The sequence below is a fragment of the Sinohyriopsis cumingii genome, chromosome 11, assembly GCF_028554795.1.
Source record: "Sinohyriopsis cumingii isolate HCF-2022 chromosome 11, ASM2855479v2, whole genome shotgun sequence".
Taxonomy (NCBI): Eukaryota; Metazoa; Mollusca; class Bivalvia; order Unionida; family Unionidae; genus Sinohyriopsis; species Sinohyriopsis cumingii.
In genome coordinates, this window is record NC_142971.1 from 20,262,227 (window position 1) to 20,280,604 (window position 18,378).

At 38.2% G+C, this 18,378-nt stretch overlaps 1 protein-coding gene across 6 annotated transcripts in view; it reads right to left on the minus strand.

The window, feature by feature from the left end:
* The window catches only part of LOC149787712 (uncharacterized), a 53,714-nt gene that overhangs the window by 25,505 nt on the left and 9,831 nt on the right, over positions 1-18,378 (minus strand). For 2 of the 6 annotated variants that reach the window (XM_089973900.1, XM_089973902.1), the window contains exon 2: positions 958-1,085. The exons of 1 other annotated variant lie outside the window; for it this stretch is intronic. In XM_089973900.1, the coding sequence (XP_089830026.1) occupies positions 958-1,069 (112 nt within the window). In that variant the 5' untranslated portion in view covers positions 1,070-1,085. Of the gene's footprint in view, positions 1-957; positions 1,086-8,360; positions 8,502-18,378 lie in introns of those variants that run through there. 3 more of the 6 variants (XM_089973901.1, XM_089973904.1, XM_089973903.1) reach the window with 3 other exon arrangements.

Sequence of the window (18,378 nt, forward strand, 5' to 3'; positions counted from 1 at the left end):
ATAGGTCTATAGTCTATGTGCATGGACCAGTGTTTTCTGTCATAGTTCTTTTCACACACTATTGAGAATTTTATCCTATCTGAAGCACAGTCAATTTTAAGGTCAGCGTCATTAAATGTAGCTAACATTATATAATTTGTTTCACACGAAGTATTTAAAACTAGTTAGGTAGCTTTGGCTACATTTAATGATGCTGACCTGAAAATCTACTGAGCTGGGTCTGCATATAAGATAAAATTGACAATGCTATGTGGAACGAATCAACATAATACCAAAGTGCTCGACATCGTATGCGTGTGTTTTTGTCTCTCTCGAAATGTTTTTTGTATGGTGTGTTTTCACAGTTGGAATGACCTTAAATTACTATGATTTTGTTATATATTCGTTGTTGTTGTTGTTGTTTGATTTTAGAACAACTACGTCAGGCACAGCAGAAGACAACAAGGGTTTCTTTTTCTAAAAGTAGTTCTGAGCGCGTGGACACCTTGACTGACATTGGTGGTCTGATATGACTAGACTCAGATAAGAAAAGTAAGGTTAGCAAAACAGCTAGATTGCTCTGTCGCATGGGCGAGAAAAGAAAAGTAAGGTTAGCAAAACAGCTAGATTTTTCTGTCGCATGGGTGAGAGAAGAAAATATATTCTTCTTATTATAATCAAATCTCTGTCTTACAAACCAAATTCTGTCAAAATAAATACATTTCTTAATATCACATCAAAACAAGACTCAGCATTTGTTGATTTACAAGGGGTTGGTTGGGGTGTGGGGTAAGAGATCTCTCGCTTAACTAGCTGATCACCTCAGCCTAATCCAGCCATTTTAATCTTCATCTCAAGGTATGGAGGTTTGAGCTCCTACCCTCATAACCTGGAACATAGTCCTTTTGAAGTCAAACAAAGATCTGAATCCGCCTCTCATTAGTGTCACTATTATTTTTGGGGTGGTTTTGCACTTACCTGATGTCAAACGCATGCTTTCCGTACAACAAATGCGTCTGATCAGGATCAACACGCCACACGTACAAAAAAGAAAGGAACTCACTAGGAACTGTCTCTCTTTGGACAGCATGGTACTTCTTTTTTCGCTTCAAGTATAAAGAAGAGGTACAGCTCAGCAACATACATACATACAGACAGACATACAGACAGGCAGACGAATGTAAAGTAAGAAACAGAACTAGTGATTAAAGAATACATTCTTTATACGATAAGACCCCACAACATATATGATGAAATTATATATATATATATATATATATATATATATATATATATATATATATATATATATATATATATATATATATATATATATATATATATATATATATATATATATATATGTGTGTGTGTGTGTGTGTGTGTGTGTGTGTGTGTGTCCCATTGTTACATTATTTACCATATATGATCTAGAAACATACTTTTCTGAAAATATATACCATGCCATTGGGGAAAATAGTGCCGAAATATGTATAACTGATGAGGATTTAAAGACACTAATGGGGAAAATAGTGCCGAAATATTTATTACTGGTGAGATTTTTAAACAGGAATCAATCTTTCTGTGCATCAGAAAGTGTGTGTGGGGGGGGTAATATGAACCCAAAACCCAAAGCCAAAGACAAGAAACTTGTTAAGCAAATTAACAGATAAATATTGCCTTGTCGATATATGGCGTAATTTACATCTAAAGGAAATTCAAAGTACAACGCACTTCAATAATGATCCTCCTACATTCGGTAGACTTGATTACTTTATTGTATCCGATAGGCTAATGAATAGTGTTTTCGGAAGCAAAATTATACTATCTATCTATTCTGACCTCTCGGAAGTTATATTTCACTTGGAGTTTCTTGAAGATAGATTCGGCTGTTGTTACTGTAAATTGAATATTAATCTCCTATTTGATGAAGAAAACAAACACAAAGATGCAAAGCAAGAAAACGGGGAGAAAATCCAGTAAATACATCACCATGATATCGAAATAGAATTTTGAAAGCAAAGTCAGAAGAACATTGAAAATTAAAGTAAACAAATATATGAGCAAAGTACCTTTTTGGATAAAAGAACAGGAGTGATACAAAATTATATATTGCAATCAACCAATCTATCCAAAAAATTATGATTTCTTTCCATTAATCACTGAGGATGAGATGAAGTATCTTATCACTTAGAGAATGCATTACAACTTTGAATAGTATACATAGCAATAAAATTCAGGCCCTGATGGCATTTATTCAAGATTTATAAAATCTTTTGTCACGACTTGAAGAATTATTTCACAGATGCCTTTAACTGAAGTTTTCAACAAAGAAAGCTGTACCGTTTACGGAATAGTTTTATTCCCGAAACGGGAAAAGGATTTGACTGGTTTATCCAGTTAGAGACTTGTCTGTTTACCGAACAGAAACTATCGAATTGCCAGTAAAGTCATTGCCACCAGAACAAAAAACATTCTCCTAAGGGTTGATCATAAACTCCAGACAGGTTTCACTAAAAAAAAGATATATTTGTCAAGAAATTATATCGCTTTATGATGTTAGTAATCATGCAGAAAAGACCTATTCTCATGCTCTCCTCTGTTTTGCTGAATTTGAAAATGGCTTTGACAGCTTAGATATTTCATTCATGAACAAATCATTGAATTTCCTAAGCTGGGCTCTCATTTCCTCAACTGGACTAGTCCTTTTATGATAATGCTGAAAGCTCTGTATTAAGAAAACCCTTAAACGCAAATGTTCTATGATTGGCTTTTATCTCAAGATCATGGAGAGAGTGCACGTGTTACATAATTGATTTCTTAGACCCATAATGAGATTTGCCAAGTATCATTAGAATACGGGACAGTACGTTAAGGAAATGAGACAAATTCACATTTCTCTGTTATGTTATAAATTATGGTGTGGCTGTTTTAGGTTACTTTCATCGCCCGTTCAAAGCTACTGAAATAACAAAACTTGTACGATACATAATGTTAGAGACTACGATATCCAATGTCTATAGAAAACCAACACATCTTAAACTGCAATCACGCACAAACTCTAATAAGAAAAGACCATGTATGTATCTTACAACCCGAACCCAGAGACGATTTTATATTTTCAGGTAAAATAATATGCACTTTACATACAGCCAATTTCGACATAAATAAATATTTTATCTATATTTACCACACAGTACTCAAGTTTTCTGTTTAGATAATATCATCATATTTTACAAAGAAGTTGTTTAATATGTCAATAGATCCACCATCGGAGGTCAAGTCAGGCTACGCCTGATAATGTAATTAACTGTAAACTTCGCCTTAACTGTGCAAGTAGATGGCAACATATGTATGGATAGCGCAGGGAATCAGATCAGGGACAGTATGATCTGATTGCCATCCACTGCATCCGGATTCGTCCCGAGACTTCACGATGTTGTTTTGCCAGTGATCTCGAGAGTAGGGGTGACTCTGCTCAACTGTACCGCACTAAAAATTCAATTCATGCGCAAGTAACGAGACCGTCTCCCATCCGCATACCTTTAGCTTAAACAGTGCTTGAAAACGAAACATTAAAAACAAAACTGAAACCATGTAAGTGAATATATGGGTCACAGTAACGAATGTACATGTGATTTTCCTCATCAAATTTCAGGATTTGTTTTATATCAGAATTTATAAATATTGTCCAATACCTAATCGATCATGAGCTAAACGGAAAACAGTAATCTACACCTGTTAAGTATAAAATGTAGATAACAGTGACCTTCTTTCGTTGTAAGGTATGGTAGTAGAGATGCAGATAGTCTTTTTGTTTGATGGTTCTTGTATAAATAGATTCTGAGAAATAACCGTAAAGCAAAATTTAACCTAAAACAGTAAAGGGTAAACAATAGTTCATAATGACTTATCTTTGTGATGAGCGCGCAATACTCATCAAGATGCATTCTTTAAACAAATTGTGGTATTCCACGTACAACAGTTTAAATGCAAGTACAAAAGCCTTAGCTAAATGCAAGTTAAATTACTTTGGCTAAATGCAAAGACTAAACAAAGACTGTATTAAATCAATGCTCGTGTATTTAAGATATTAGGCGCCTTAGTCCCCTCTCTAAAATATTGACAAGATGAAATCCACCTGAAATTGTTACAAAAGGAGCAGACCAAGAAGAAAGATTTGTTGAGATGCAGTACAGCTTTACATAGGTATATACTTTTACATGCTCGGACGCCAACGCCAGGGTAGTACAACACCTCTCTTCAAATAACATAGAAATTTATGATAACAGCATGAGAAAAAAAAACGAAACTAACGCCTGGTACAGTATTCTTCAATTTTCAGATTATGCTGAGTTATGAGTATCCGCATGGTATTGTATTAGCGGTATATCAGGAATCATCAGGTCAGATGTACTTTGTGTAACCTCCAAGTTCTATTCGTATGCCACATTTTCAAATGGCTCTACTCTAATCGGCAACATTCAGCCATTGTCAATTCTCTCATATTAACTGGGTTTTGTTTGTTGCTCCAAGCTATACTCAAATGTTCTATGTTTGCTTGAATTCAAAAGCGAAATCAAAAAGTTAGCGTATCAACCTAAACTAAACCGACAGTCTTGCCAAATCGCCAGCTTTACAATAGGTTTGAACTTTTGACGGATTTCCGTTTAATTACTTCAATTTACTCGCAACAAGACAGCAAGGTGTCGTTTGATGATTTGATATGATCTGAAGTGGAAGTCTTTGTTTCTTTGTTCTCTAAAAGTTTAAAACAGATTGAGGCAAATGTCTCCCTGAATAATCCGGAAAAAATGAAAGTTAGGTTAAAACACGGCGAAAAGATATATAGCAGTTAGAAAATATTATTGCAATAGTTGTTAGACTTGTCACCTTTTTCATTATTATTATTATGTTTGGTAGATAATATTATTTAAAAGATGTTTTCGATTGTTAATAATATTTGCATTTACACTAAAACTTCACGTAAAACAAAATAACGGGCAAAATAGCAATATATTTAATAGGAATAATAACAACTTTACCAATCTTATTTTAAATAATGCACAAATCAAAGATAAGCAATTAAACTTAAGCGCGTCCCTAGCTTAACTTAAAAACCTATTTGGAAAATTGAAGAAAAAAAAATAAACTAGCATAACTCTAACGTGAAGTTCATATGATGAAACTGTTTTGTCAAATATAATTCCATATCAATCTACATAAAATATATCAGCCATACTTTCAATTATAACAGTACACATACTATTAAATGATGAATAGCCTAGTATGATTGGCAACAAAAATATATCAATATAACGGAACTCACATGCAAGCGGGACAAAATAAATGAATACATCATGTAATCAGGCATGATATTCAGCTTAAAATCATACTATGTTGAACGTTCAAAACCTTGAGTGATATATATAGTCAACTTCCACTTTCATCCAAATTTTTTAGTTCTACATCTCTCAAGTAAAACATTAATAGATGTTCGACTCAACCCAGAACTCAGAAAGATACATTATATTCAACGCTACAATGAAATTGTTGCATTCATTTTTTACATTCCAAGAGAACTGTCCATAATAAATTCATTGATAACTTAAGGAATATAAGCCCAGTAGCGCGCTTCTGATTTGCTAATATCGTAACGTATCGTTTATGAGAAAAGAACACGTCCATGTTGTTTGTGCTTTTTTTCTTTTTTTTTTTACCTGTACAATATTATTTGAATAAACTTTATATGTCTTTAAGTGTATAATAATGTCTGAGATCCAGCATATGTGAAGAATCTTACCTACCTCGAATTAAACGCAGTTTCAAATGTAAAAAGAATACCCTTTAAGTTTAATGTCACCCTTGAAATCACACTTCCAATGTCCTATCTGCAAGCGATCCGTCACATTCAATCTTGCATTAGATTTTACGACAGGTGTCTAGGCTCAATGAATTTATAGACAATATCAACAATTCAGTCTGTACATGTGCAAATATGCATTCAATATATCACCCACGCCTTGTCGAGAACAATGCGCATGATAGGTTTATTTCAAGCATTCTGTAATATCACCACCAACTTGGAAAGAAAAGAGAGCGATGATCGGTCATATCCGTTCCTCATTGTGTCTGTGCGTAAGTCAAAATGTTAGCCCTGAAATATATATGCCTCAATTAAAAGATAGTCATCATAATCTTTATACTATTTCTCAAGGATGGAAAGATGAACGTTTCCAATCCTCTGGATGTAAAGTGGTTAGAAGTTTTAATATATACACACACACTTAGTTATGTCGAAAACACGATCGAATTAGAGCTCTAAAACGTTTATTCTGGTCCCCAAGGTCCTGTACGGTTGAGTGAGCAGATCGCAGAATGAATTATCTTAGACTAATAATGCTTCATCAAAGAATGAACAAAGTCCATCAGTGTGTTTAAAACCTATAGGCCAATAAGAAAACCTTAAGGCAAGTTTCTATGAGCGTGACCCTAATCCCAAGATTACACGACACAGAATGAATTGCTCTAGCTTCATAATGATGATATTCTAGTATGACCAAATCCATCTAGAGGTCAGAGTATATAACCACATGAAAATCTGGGTCCAGAATATAAACGCAAAGTTTGTATATCAGTGATCGTGAGCGAGAATGTTTGTCGCAGAATGAACTGATGCTGCATCCAATGTTTGATTCCATATACGATCAGAAAATATATGCAAATGAAAAACATTAACCAAAACCTGAGCAAAGTGTTGATGTCGAGGCAGCCGGGAAAGTTACCTCTATGTCTCGATTTCTAACGTAGGCTCGAACCAAAATGCTATTTCAGAAAGGTGTAATATCACAAAAAAGAGAGATTAAGAACAATTGTAAATACGTCACAAAGAATGCTCATTATCTTTACGAAACGTCACAAACATCGTCGCAGTCCTCGTAACTTAATAATTTTCGTCGCCTCTCCAATATGATCTTGTTCACTGTGTTCGAATGTTACTATGTCATCTAAACTTACTGTGTAACCCTTCAATATCTAGCACAATCATCATCCTGACCCTACCCCACCCCTGCTAGCCTCAACACGTTTAACTTTTGTTCTGATCTAACTTATTATATGTTGATGTTGATGCTGTTGCTTGTAAATGCAGAAATAATTGTGACACATTGTTAAACCTAGTCGGGTACCGCCCCTATTTCTGGTCTTCAATTTGCCCCATCCATGCTTTATTTACTTGATTGCCTCTCCCCTTTTCCCAGTGCTTCTCCATTCCTGATCAGTTATGTACTGTGTTATGTTACTGACAGTGCGCAGTCTGGAATGGACTTACAATATATACCAATATTGCTCCAGAAGAATCAATAACTTCTTCAGCATCTACTAAAGAACATGTTTTCAGAATAAAAATGGCATTATTGATTGAGACTGGGGTGCTCTTTTGAGTTTAAATAGAAGTCATACGATACTAAGATATGCATTTTTAATTGTTTTTCTTTCAAAGCTGATAGTAGCAGAAGAGATTGGCAATGAACTGCTTTCGTGTAAATCGTAAAGCAGCGAGAGTGTATGAAAAATGTTTATCGACCGTTCTATTGAGATCAGATGTGGGCAAAACTATTTAAAACTCTCAGCCTACTATTAATAGTCATATCAAAGCATTTTCAAGTTTTAGTAATTATTCGATGGACGGAGGGAATATTCTTTATTTATGATGCAATGTATGTGGTCGTGAAATTTTCTCACAGCCAGCGGTAGGAAATGTATATATGTTGAAATACAAATATGTTGAACAATTAAATGTTGTACCACTATTGAAAGCCAGTTGTATTATACATTTTGAATTGGTTAAATTGTATTGTCAAATATATCTCCTCGCACTACCATAACGTGAAATTGATTGTCCTTGTATAGGACTGTCAGGAACTCATTGTCTTCTTTTTTATGCCTATTGCACTGGGTCTTTCAGATTCTTTCAGGAATGTTTTCTTTTTATCCACAGCTATTTTCATTAGTAGTTGAGATTATTGTCATTTTAGATTAATCACTAAGTCCAGTGGTAAAAATCGTGCAAGTTTATTTTTCTTGAAAATATGAATTTAAAACAACTTGAATTTGTGAAAACTGCTACTTTTACTACAACAACAACCATTTATGTTCAACAACATAGTTCTTCTGCTTAACATTTCCTGCTATGAGGGTTACATCAACAACATTACTAAGAAAAGCAACAGTTACAGCAACAACAGCAATAGAAACAGCACAATAGCACAGCTGCTACTACATACAGAATAAAACATCACTGTCATCACACACAGTCAAGGACAAGACCGAGGAAAAACAATATTGTTTTTATGTATTTTTTTTTAGGTACTTTTGCTTACCTGTACTGCTGTGGTTGATCACCCTAAATTCGAATTAGAGATTCGGTCTTCACGTCGCGACACTGAACGGCGAGTGTTTTCAAATCTGTGCTATTACCCATAAATATGTTTACCGGTTTATTTACTCGAGTGGTTCAAAGATCCGACTTGTTATTGTGTCTACATGAGTTAGTGGATAAATGAGATCGTGTTCTCAACACTTTTTCTGAGAGGATACGCACTACTTCACCGCATAATCTATACAGTCAGGATACACTCATAGGCTTTGTGTAGATCCGACATATCCGGGAGACCCGAATCCTTTTGTAGGCTGTCATGGGCCAATATTTAGATCAATTTATGACCTTACAAATTTTATACAATATGAATAACAACACTGAACTATAGGAAATATATGAAAACACGAATAAGCAAGCCAAAACAGTTAACAAAAATAGTGTGCAAATGAATTTAAGATAGATCGATCTATATCTAAATAACCACGCCTATCTTCAAGATTAAAACTTTATACAGTCCGAATTAAAACCACTACGCTATTCCGGATTACGGCCAGTTATTCCAGTCACGTTTTATAAATATACTAAAACAGTCGCATGATTATGAGAAGTGATCACATAAGCCAGTATTTTATGGATGCCGACAGCAAAACCCCGATATTCAGACCGTCCAACTCATGCGATCACTTTATTTCCGTCTCGCTGGTAATCGTAATGGCGAAATACACTGTATATAATACTGTTAGGTGACATATATAAATTATACCTAAGCGAGATAAATACTAAACCTTTGGGCGACACATGAACCATTCGGCGACCGGTCGCCCAAAGGTTGGTTTTATGCATGACAGTACATCGTTTTACCTTTCGGCGACAGTAAATGGGCGACAAAAAATGTATGTTTGTCATTTATTTTATTTTACCACTTTTTCGTGTATTTTCATATTCTTTTCAGTATTCTATACAGTGTTCACTATATAGGCACAATCATGACTCACACATATTCAGTATACAACGATTTCGTCGAAAAGTTGCAATTTAGATCCTGTCGCCTAAAGGTCGGATTTGTGCGTATATATATATATATATATATATATATATATATATATATATATATATATATATATATATATATAAGCAGCAGAGGGGGCGAATCCGACAACTTTTTCGACAAATTTCGATTAAGGCCTCAAAACGACAAATAGAGCCTTCCTTCGAAATCTCACTTTTCGAACAAAAAAAAAATAAAGTCTCCGTTTGGCAAATGGAGCCTTAGCGTTTTTTGCTCGAAAACGCTATATTTCGCCACAACATCTCGTTGGTGTTTTCCCGTGGTAATCATCGGGCGTCCCGCGTCGATGTCATCGCCCCCTCTGCTGCTATGATCTTACAAACAGAGTGATCACTAACTCCTCCTCTTGTAGGTCAATTAGGTTATTTGACTGATCGGTAATTCTAAAATTAATTCTCGTTAAAAACCGATCATGGCATCGCATATAGACCGGATTAATCGGACTCTCAATGATCAAAAATCCCGGAGGGGCTGTTGGTGAAAACGAATAAAGGATATACCCCTGTTGAGCTTGATTTGATTGCTTGGTATCCACCTGGTAACTCCCTTCGATAACATCGCACACTAGATTAATCGCTATCACCGATGCAATATTTACGTTGTATGGAGCAATATGCCTACCACCATCTCCGTTATCGTATCTGAGGATAGTTGATGGGGGGGCGTCCGCGGGTGGATTCTTAGGCCATCCTAGTATGGTTCTTATTGAACTGTTATAAATATCAACCATATACCCCGGTGTGCTTATTTCAATCGTCGACGATAACGTCGGTTCATGAACCGTAATAGCGATTTTTGATTCTTTTCCTGTGATCGATTTTATCCTGCGTTGAAATTCCTTATTGATTTGTTCTATTTGGTATGACCCAGTTGGTATTGTAACCTCCTCCCAGTCTGGGGTCCCATCGGGTTTATTTGTCCGTGCAAAAACCAGCGAGTTATTAGGTTGTTGTCCATTAAATGCGTCCGCTCGAATATTAGGCCAACTGTGATATATTCGCAATTTTGCCAGCGCTATTTCCTTCACTGGAACCGGCGACGGGAAGTTCACACTGAATTCGGGTTTCGTTGACGTTATCGATATCATATTTGTTTGTACCGGAGTGGTGTTCTCCGCGATCCGTTGAAGCAACTGAAACCCTTCGGGGTTCAGCGACATTATTATTATTCGTTGTCTTTAGTGTCTAATTTCAACAACCAGGTGGTTCCGGCTTCCAGTTGAAAATCCTCGATTTTTGACATCGCGGAGCTATACAACTGGACCATCGTGGAGAATTCAACATCGGATACGAACAAATTATCAATCGATAATGAGATCAACCCGGATAATTTCGAGTATGCGTCGGATACTATTTGATGTTTTACTGTATATTCGTCGAGTTTTTTCTGAAAACACGATATCTTTCTAGTGATTGCGTTGGCGACTCCAGCAACTGTTGTCATCGCGGAGACAGCGATTGGAACAGCGATCGGGGCTATCGTGGTCACCGTGGATAAAATAACACCGGCACCAGCTACTATACCCGACACCGAGTACACGACCGCGTCGATGGCGGTTATTTTACGACGGTATTTTTTTATTTTTGCGCGGTATTGTTCGGAAAGCGTTTTTAAGTTCGCGGAGAATTCTTTTGCGGTATCGAATCGATATTGATGTGACGTCGGTGATACCTCTGATTCAATTACCCTGGTGGTCATTTTATTCTAAAAGAGCTAGTGTTTTTAATTACTTAGATTCGCTACAAATTCCACATACCATGTGATGTTTGCCCGGGCTAAATTTCCATCAACGGCATAAATTGTAAACTGTTCAGTTGCGTTCTTGTCTATAATTGTTGATATTGTATTGTTAAACCCGGATGAACTCGACGATAATATATTAAACTGCATCATTGAAACCAGTGTCAATCGATAAATGCCCTTAACAGTTGCGGTAGTATTTACTGTATTCTGTGTAGGAGTCCAATCGATTGATCCATGCCGAATTGTGTATACTGTGTTGATGATGTTCTCATGAGGGATTTTTATTTTTTCGAATTGCTCTGCTACTCTCGGTAGTCCGTCTTTAATCGCTGCAACCTTAGTAATGAGTATATCTATTTCCTGTATATGCGTGTCCACATCTTTTTTGTTCGCTGCAACCTTAGTAATGAGTATATCTATTTCCTGTATATGCGTGTCCACATCTTTTTTGTTCGCTGCAACCTTAGTAATGAGTGTATCTATTTCCCGTGTATGCGCGTCCACATCTTTTTTGTTCGCTGCAACCTTAGTAATGAGTGTATCTATTTCCCGTGTATGCGCGTCCACATCTTTTTTGTTCGCTGCAACATCAGTTTTGACTGTTTCTATTCTCCATTCATGCGCGTCTATATTATTCTTGTTCGCCACAATATCAGTTTTGATCGTTCCTATTCTCTGTTCATGCACGTCTGTACTTTTTTTATTCGCTACAATATCAGTTTTGATCGTTTCTATTTCCCCTGTATGCGCGTCTATATTTCTTTTGTTCGCTGCAACATCAAGTTCGATTGTTTCTATTTCCCCTGTATGCGCGTCTATATTCCTTTTGTTCGATGCAACATCAGTTTTGATTGTTTTTATTTCCTGTCCATACACGTCTATATTTCTTTTGCTCGTTGCAACATCAGTTTTGATCGTTCCTATTTCCCGTGTATGCGCGTCCACACCCTTTTTGTTCGCTACAATATCAGTTTTGATTGTTTCTATTTTCCGTCCATGCGAGTCTACATTATTTATGATCGTTGCAACATTAGCGCTGATTATTTCTATTTCCCGTTCATGCACGTCTACACTCCTTTTGTTCGCTGCAACATCAGTTTTGATTGTTTTTATTTCCTGTCCATACGCAGTGATATCATTTATAGTTGTTGTAATCTCATCCAGCTTGGTATTTTTTTTACCAAAGAATTTATCAAAGTTGTCATCGATCCTGTTAACATTTTTTCGTAACGTGTAAAATTGGCCCGACAGCGTTGTAAACTCCGAAATAGTATTTTTTATTGTTGCAAGATTCGGTTCGGTTACCGTCGGGGTCCCGAAAAAACTAGCGGTAGTGAGTTGTATATCGGTGGCAGATTTTTTCACCTGCGCGTCGAGTTCGGTCACCGATCTATCCAACCTTATAAAACCGTCTTTGACTAATGTTACCGCCGATATATGTTCACCCGGTTTGAGTCGTCCGTCGCCGGTATACAACGCGATAGTGTCCTCGGCGGCATCACGCTGTCGTGTTAAAACATCATCCAGGGACACATTACTGGATTTCAATTTACCCTGGCGGTCTTGAAATACGACTATTTCACCTGGGTCAACACTGGTTAAATTCAACGTATCGGCGATTTCATCCTCGATTAGTTTTTTTATGTCATCGGTGGCGAGCGTTTCCGTGGATTCCTTCAGCGCCGAAACCGGTCGTCCCCAAATATCAATCATCGTTATTGTAAAAAAAAACGGCGTTTCTAATTAACCCGCCGGGCCTCTACGACCCCACTAGTGTATTCGTTTACAACTACATGAGGTGGTTTTCGCGATGATGAAATCGCCGCAAGTACGTTTAATACCTCACGGCCACATATCGGCGGGTCGCTTAATCGCTGTGTTGGCAACGTGGAATAAAACGCCCGGGCTGAACACGCCCGGATATACCGCATGAACTCGTTTGGCGGGGCTAACCCGTATGAATCAAAATAGACGATCGCGCGCGGATCAATCGCGTATGCAACCCAATGAGTTCCCGCTCCGGAGGACCCATCGAGGTTAATTATGCCTGTTTCAATATTCCTTGGTGCCGCCGGTAATTGATCCCTCATAAAAACACCTCTGAAGTTTTTTATCGCTAGCGCGTTTGCGGCGTCTATTAAATCAAAATTAGACATTGGAGTCATAGACTCAGGAGTCATTGACCCCCGAGTCAATAAACGGTTCCCGGTAGTCTTAGACCCTTTCCCGAGTACCATGAATACGGGGTTCCCGGTAGTCTTAGACCCTTTCCGGCCACGGATCGTTTTTTTTTATAGCCTTTCCCGGTTGCCTTCTTCAATGCCATTCCCGCCGCGGTACCAACGGCTCCTAACGCCGCCGCCTTCGCCACTGCTGGTGCGGCCGCGGCAATCAACGCTGGAATCGCAGCTAACAACGGAAATATCCCGCCGGTCTTTTCCATGTTTTTAATCGCTGCGGCCGAGAAATCTACCTGAACACCCTTTTTATTCTTCATCGCATCATTGAAATGTTTTATTTGACGCGCCGTCAACGATATCTTATGATTACCACCTGCCATCTGTGACGGCTTCAGCGTTATTGTGGCCCCGCACTGTTTAGCCGACTTTGATCGTAATTTCTTGACTTGACCATCAGTCAACTCTACACTGACGACACTATACGACATTTTATTGTAAACGTGTTTGTGCTTTCAATTACATGTTTTCCACTGGTGCATCAACGATTCTCATTCGTCCACCAACACCTTCCAACAGCATTGATTTATCGCTGAGAATGACAGCAACCGCTCTGTAATTAACACCACCCGGGTCTATACGAGCTCGGAAGTGTATATCAACGACGGACTGTCTCGTTAAATCAAGATGTTCCAGCGAAAAGTAATAAATCGGATACAGGTTTTTAAAATCAAGTTGTGATATTTGCAAACCAGTGTCGACGTTTTGATCACGACCCATGTATGACAGCAATCGATGATACACACGTGCGACATGGTTGTCGCCGTAATTAAGCTGTATATCCTCGGATGGTTCCTGTTGTCCGTTTATTCTCAGCGAAACATCCCTGACTCCTAATTTATCAAATATCATATGGCTGCGTTCTTGACTGCCCAATCGTTCCCTATTCTGTAGCGCTATAAAAATATGACGCGGGGCTGAAACACCCTGTTTTGATGCCAGGTGCCATGTAAACGTATCGGCGACGTTATCCTCTTTAGCATCAGTTGTTACCGCTAGCCAACTCAACAACGATTTTCCTCCCTGTTCCATAAATGCTAACAATCGTGCTTCCGTGGTAACTGATGGAGTCAGCACCGGCATCCACAATGCCATTTTAGTTAAAATGACTTTACCGGCAGCGACGCCAGCAGCATGCCATATTGCATTGTTATCATCGCCCCTTCGCGTCAGCGCGATTGTATGCTTAGCCCCATAGATAACCCTCCTGACATTTCTGCAGAATCCAAATATGTGATGGAGTGGAATCGCGCATGAAAACTGTCGGCGTGGTCTTTGCAACATTGTTACTCGTGCTGCGAATCCCATATTGTAATTATCGTTAAGACTTTTTATAACAGTGAAATTAGCGTCTGGTCTTGCTCTGCGGTCTGGGTTATTTGCTTCAGCCTGTGGGTTAGTTGCGGTATCTCTTTCCACCAGCACGTTAACGTATTGAAGATGATCAGCGTTATCGGTGGTGTCCTTCGCAAACATCATAGATGGGCCCGTCGATCTCGTATAATCGTCCGAGTATCTCGCTAACCCAATTATCGTCGTTGCAACATCAACCTCGCGTTCTATTGATTCAATTTCTCGCCCGTCAATAAGATATCTGGCGCTCTCAAATAACGCCATGATACCGTTGTTAACGAAGCCAACTCGAACACGATCGTTATCTGCGTATGGTGCATTATCGGCGGCATTTGTCACGAGTTCTCCCTCAATTTCGATAAACGCTTCACATGGCAGAAAGTATCTACTGGTATCTTGGACTTGAAGTTCAATTCGCGATCGTAGGTCGGGTTGCGCTGCATAATAAGAATAATATTGATAATCACGGACAGAATCATCCCTGCGCACTGGGGCATCCATATCAAACGCAGGATCAGCGGTTCGCGCAAACATTTTATTATTTATCATGTTGATGTTTTCAATTGCGATTTTCTTTGAATTCTGTTTAAGACCACTCCCCCGCTATTGTGTTCATGGGCGCGTTGGTGGATGACTGAGCCGCCAACGACTCTAGTTTTTCTTCCACGGCGTTATTTATTACTTTACTGACATTTGCAGGCATCACCGTCGTTGATGGCATCACCGGTGGTTTCTGTTTTTTTCTTGAAAATCTTTTGGATTTCACCAACGACATTAGTTTGTCCTTTGCTGCAGAAAGCGCCTTTCCGGCAACATCTCCAATGGCACTAATACCCTTATCACGAATAACATCAATAGCCTTCATTCCTAATTGTTTGGCTAACGGCGCTACTTTTGGAGCCATTCTTGTAAATAACCCCGCAATGGTGCTACCGAGACCATCTCCATAGTACGCGCGGTAAACAGGCAATCGCGAGTTTACCACGTAGACGAGTACTGGTTTATCATGGTTGTAGTGTATGATCATCCTTATTAAAAACACCAGTTTTCCAATTAGTGATTGATCACCAGTGATCAATTATCCACGAGTTCGTCTATGAGCGTTCGATATGAATTAATGTCTATGATACCACCTGCAAATAACCGCTTGCAAATATCAGCGGCCTCATTGATTATTTCCGTAGAGTTATTTCCGGCTCGTTTTCCTCCGATTAGTACCTCTAGCCGTGATATATCACTGAGAACACTACCAGGACAGGTAACACTAGCGTTTTCAACTAGACCACTACCACTTGGATACCCCTCTCCGCTTGTTTTTTTAGAACCAGCTTTTTTTTGACGTTTTTCTTGGACTTCTTCTTTTTGCTGTTGTAGTATTTCTTGTTGTTGTTGTATATCATAATCATCAATTCCCCTTCTAAATTCTTTATATCCCAATTCTTTTGTATTCAAGCGATCAAACCCTTTATTCGTTTTATACAACCAATTAACCCAGTCATCTCGTTTTATATTACTGTTTTTATACTCGTCTTTTAAAAAGTCTTTTCTTGAATGATAGCTTTGAGCGGCAAAATTACCAAAATCCCTATAATCGTCGATTTTCAGTAATTGAGGTCGTTTTATTTGTGCTATAGCCTCTTCAGTGAGTTTATCTATAAAGGAGACTCCTTTTTGAGTGGAAATTTTTTGAAGTTCACCAACATCACCCTGTTCAGAATCATCAATATCAGCTAATCGTTCATACTCTCGTTGGGTTTTTATATCACTGGAAAGTTGTTTTATCCGTTGCTGTGTTTGTTCTGTCTCTGCTGCTATCTTTTCAAGCACAGGAAAAAGAGGCGCCTCTTTCCGTTCGCCCTCCTTAGGAATATCCCCGTATATTGCTCGTTCTGTTGCAGCTGTAACATCCTTAGTCGCTTTAGTTACCGGGGCAAACAGTTGTTCGCTTCCAACAGTAAAATCGGTTTGTAGTTGCTGCCGCGTTTGAAGTTGTTCTCGGACCCTGTCTCGTAACGGTATGAACTTTTTAAGCGCCGCTAGCCGCTCTCTGGCTAGCCGAGTAGTGAGTGATTCGCCTACCATTATTGTAAATTGATCCGCAATTTTCTAATTTTCCGCCGAGTGTACCATCGGGGAGCTCCACGGAGGCTCCGTCTATAATCCTTCTAATGTTTTTGATCTTACTAGAAATCTCCCGGCGTCGTTCATAAACACGTCCGAGTTTTTTTCGTATTATTTCAACGGCAGTAAATAGTCCAATGAATGCATTTGCGTCATTGTGGTACAAGTTTTCATTAATCGTATGTTGTAATCGTTTTACAAAAAAATACTCGCGGGCCAGGGTAAAACGCCCCCGTTTCGACTGTTCGTTAATAATCTCATAATCGGATAATATTTTTTCACTGTCGAGACCATCAGATAATTCAATTCCTTGATTTTTTAATTTTGAAATCTCGGCTAATATATTATTGATGTCTTCGATATTCATTATTCTTATAGAACATCTTGTTTCTAATATCAAAAATATTAATAAAAAAAAAATGAAAAACCCGCGTATCAATTCCGAAGGTGTTTAATAATTCGTTTTCTTCCGGAATGGACAATTTATTGTCAGCGCCATGGGCGCCCTATATATGAAAATCGAATTATATGCCCGGTCTTTTTTGAGATTGCTGTTTGATATACTCGTTCTGCTACTTTTCGTATTGAGGCGATACAAATGTCAAAGTATCTACTGGCTTCATTCATCGACTGAAATATTTTTTCCTCGTGAGTTGTTGTATCAAATGACTTTACGGATTTTGCTTTCTTTGGGTATTTACCGGTTTGGCCTTTTTTGGTATTTTGACTCTGCGAGACAGCTTGCAAGTTTATAAGAGAATTATCAGTCTTATTATTATTAATATGATCAATCACAAGTCCATTTTCGATTAATCCGTTGAATACCTCAAATACCGCCCTATGAACATGGTACTTCTTCTTTCCGGCACCAAACATCAGATACCCCTGATTACTTACGGTACCAACCGGCTTCTTCAGTTTGCGGTTTCTAACAATGCCGTCGCGAGATGCCTCGTAATTGACGAGCACAGGATGCGGCTGAAATTCTTGGTCCATTTGTATAATAATACTACTTGTCTAATTTATTATTTGGTTTAATTATGAATCTTTCAACGTAGTCCTGGGGGGTTTTGATGACGAAGTCTGCGGTGGGGTCAATGACGGCGTTTTTAATTCGCTTGTCATAATAGCGTTTTAGTTCCCTGTATCGCTTTCCGCCACAATTGATACACAACTGCGATTTTCCTCTTACACCGACGTGACAAACCAAGCACGGGAGGGGGCCAAGAGAACCATTACGAACGCTTTGTAAATGATACCCGCAGAATTCGCCTCTACATGATTTATTGCACGGGGTTGTCGACCCAATCATCAACCATTTGCAGTGATTCATTATACTATATTCTTTCATTTAAATACTTGTTTTAATTATATGGATGAGTTCGAGAGATTAGCAGCAATTAAGCCCTGGAAAAATATTAAGTTCAATCTCGATAGAGTCCTCAAGGACACACCAAAAGCGTTAATAAACGATAGAACCCTGTTGAATAAAATAC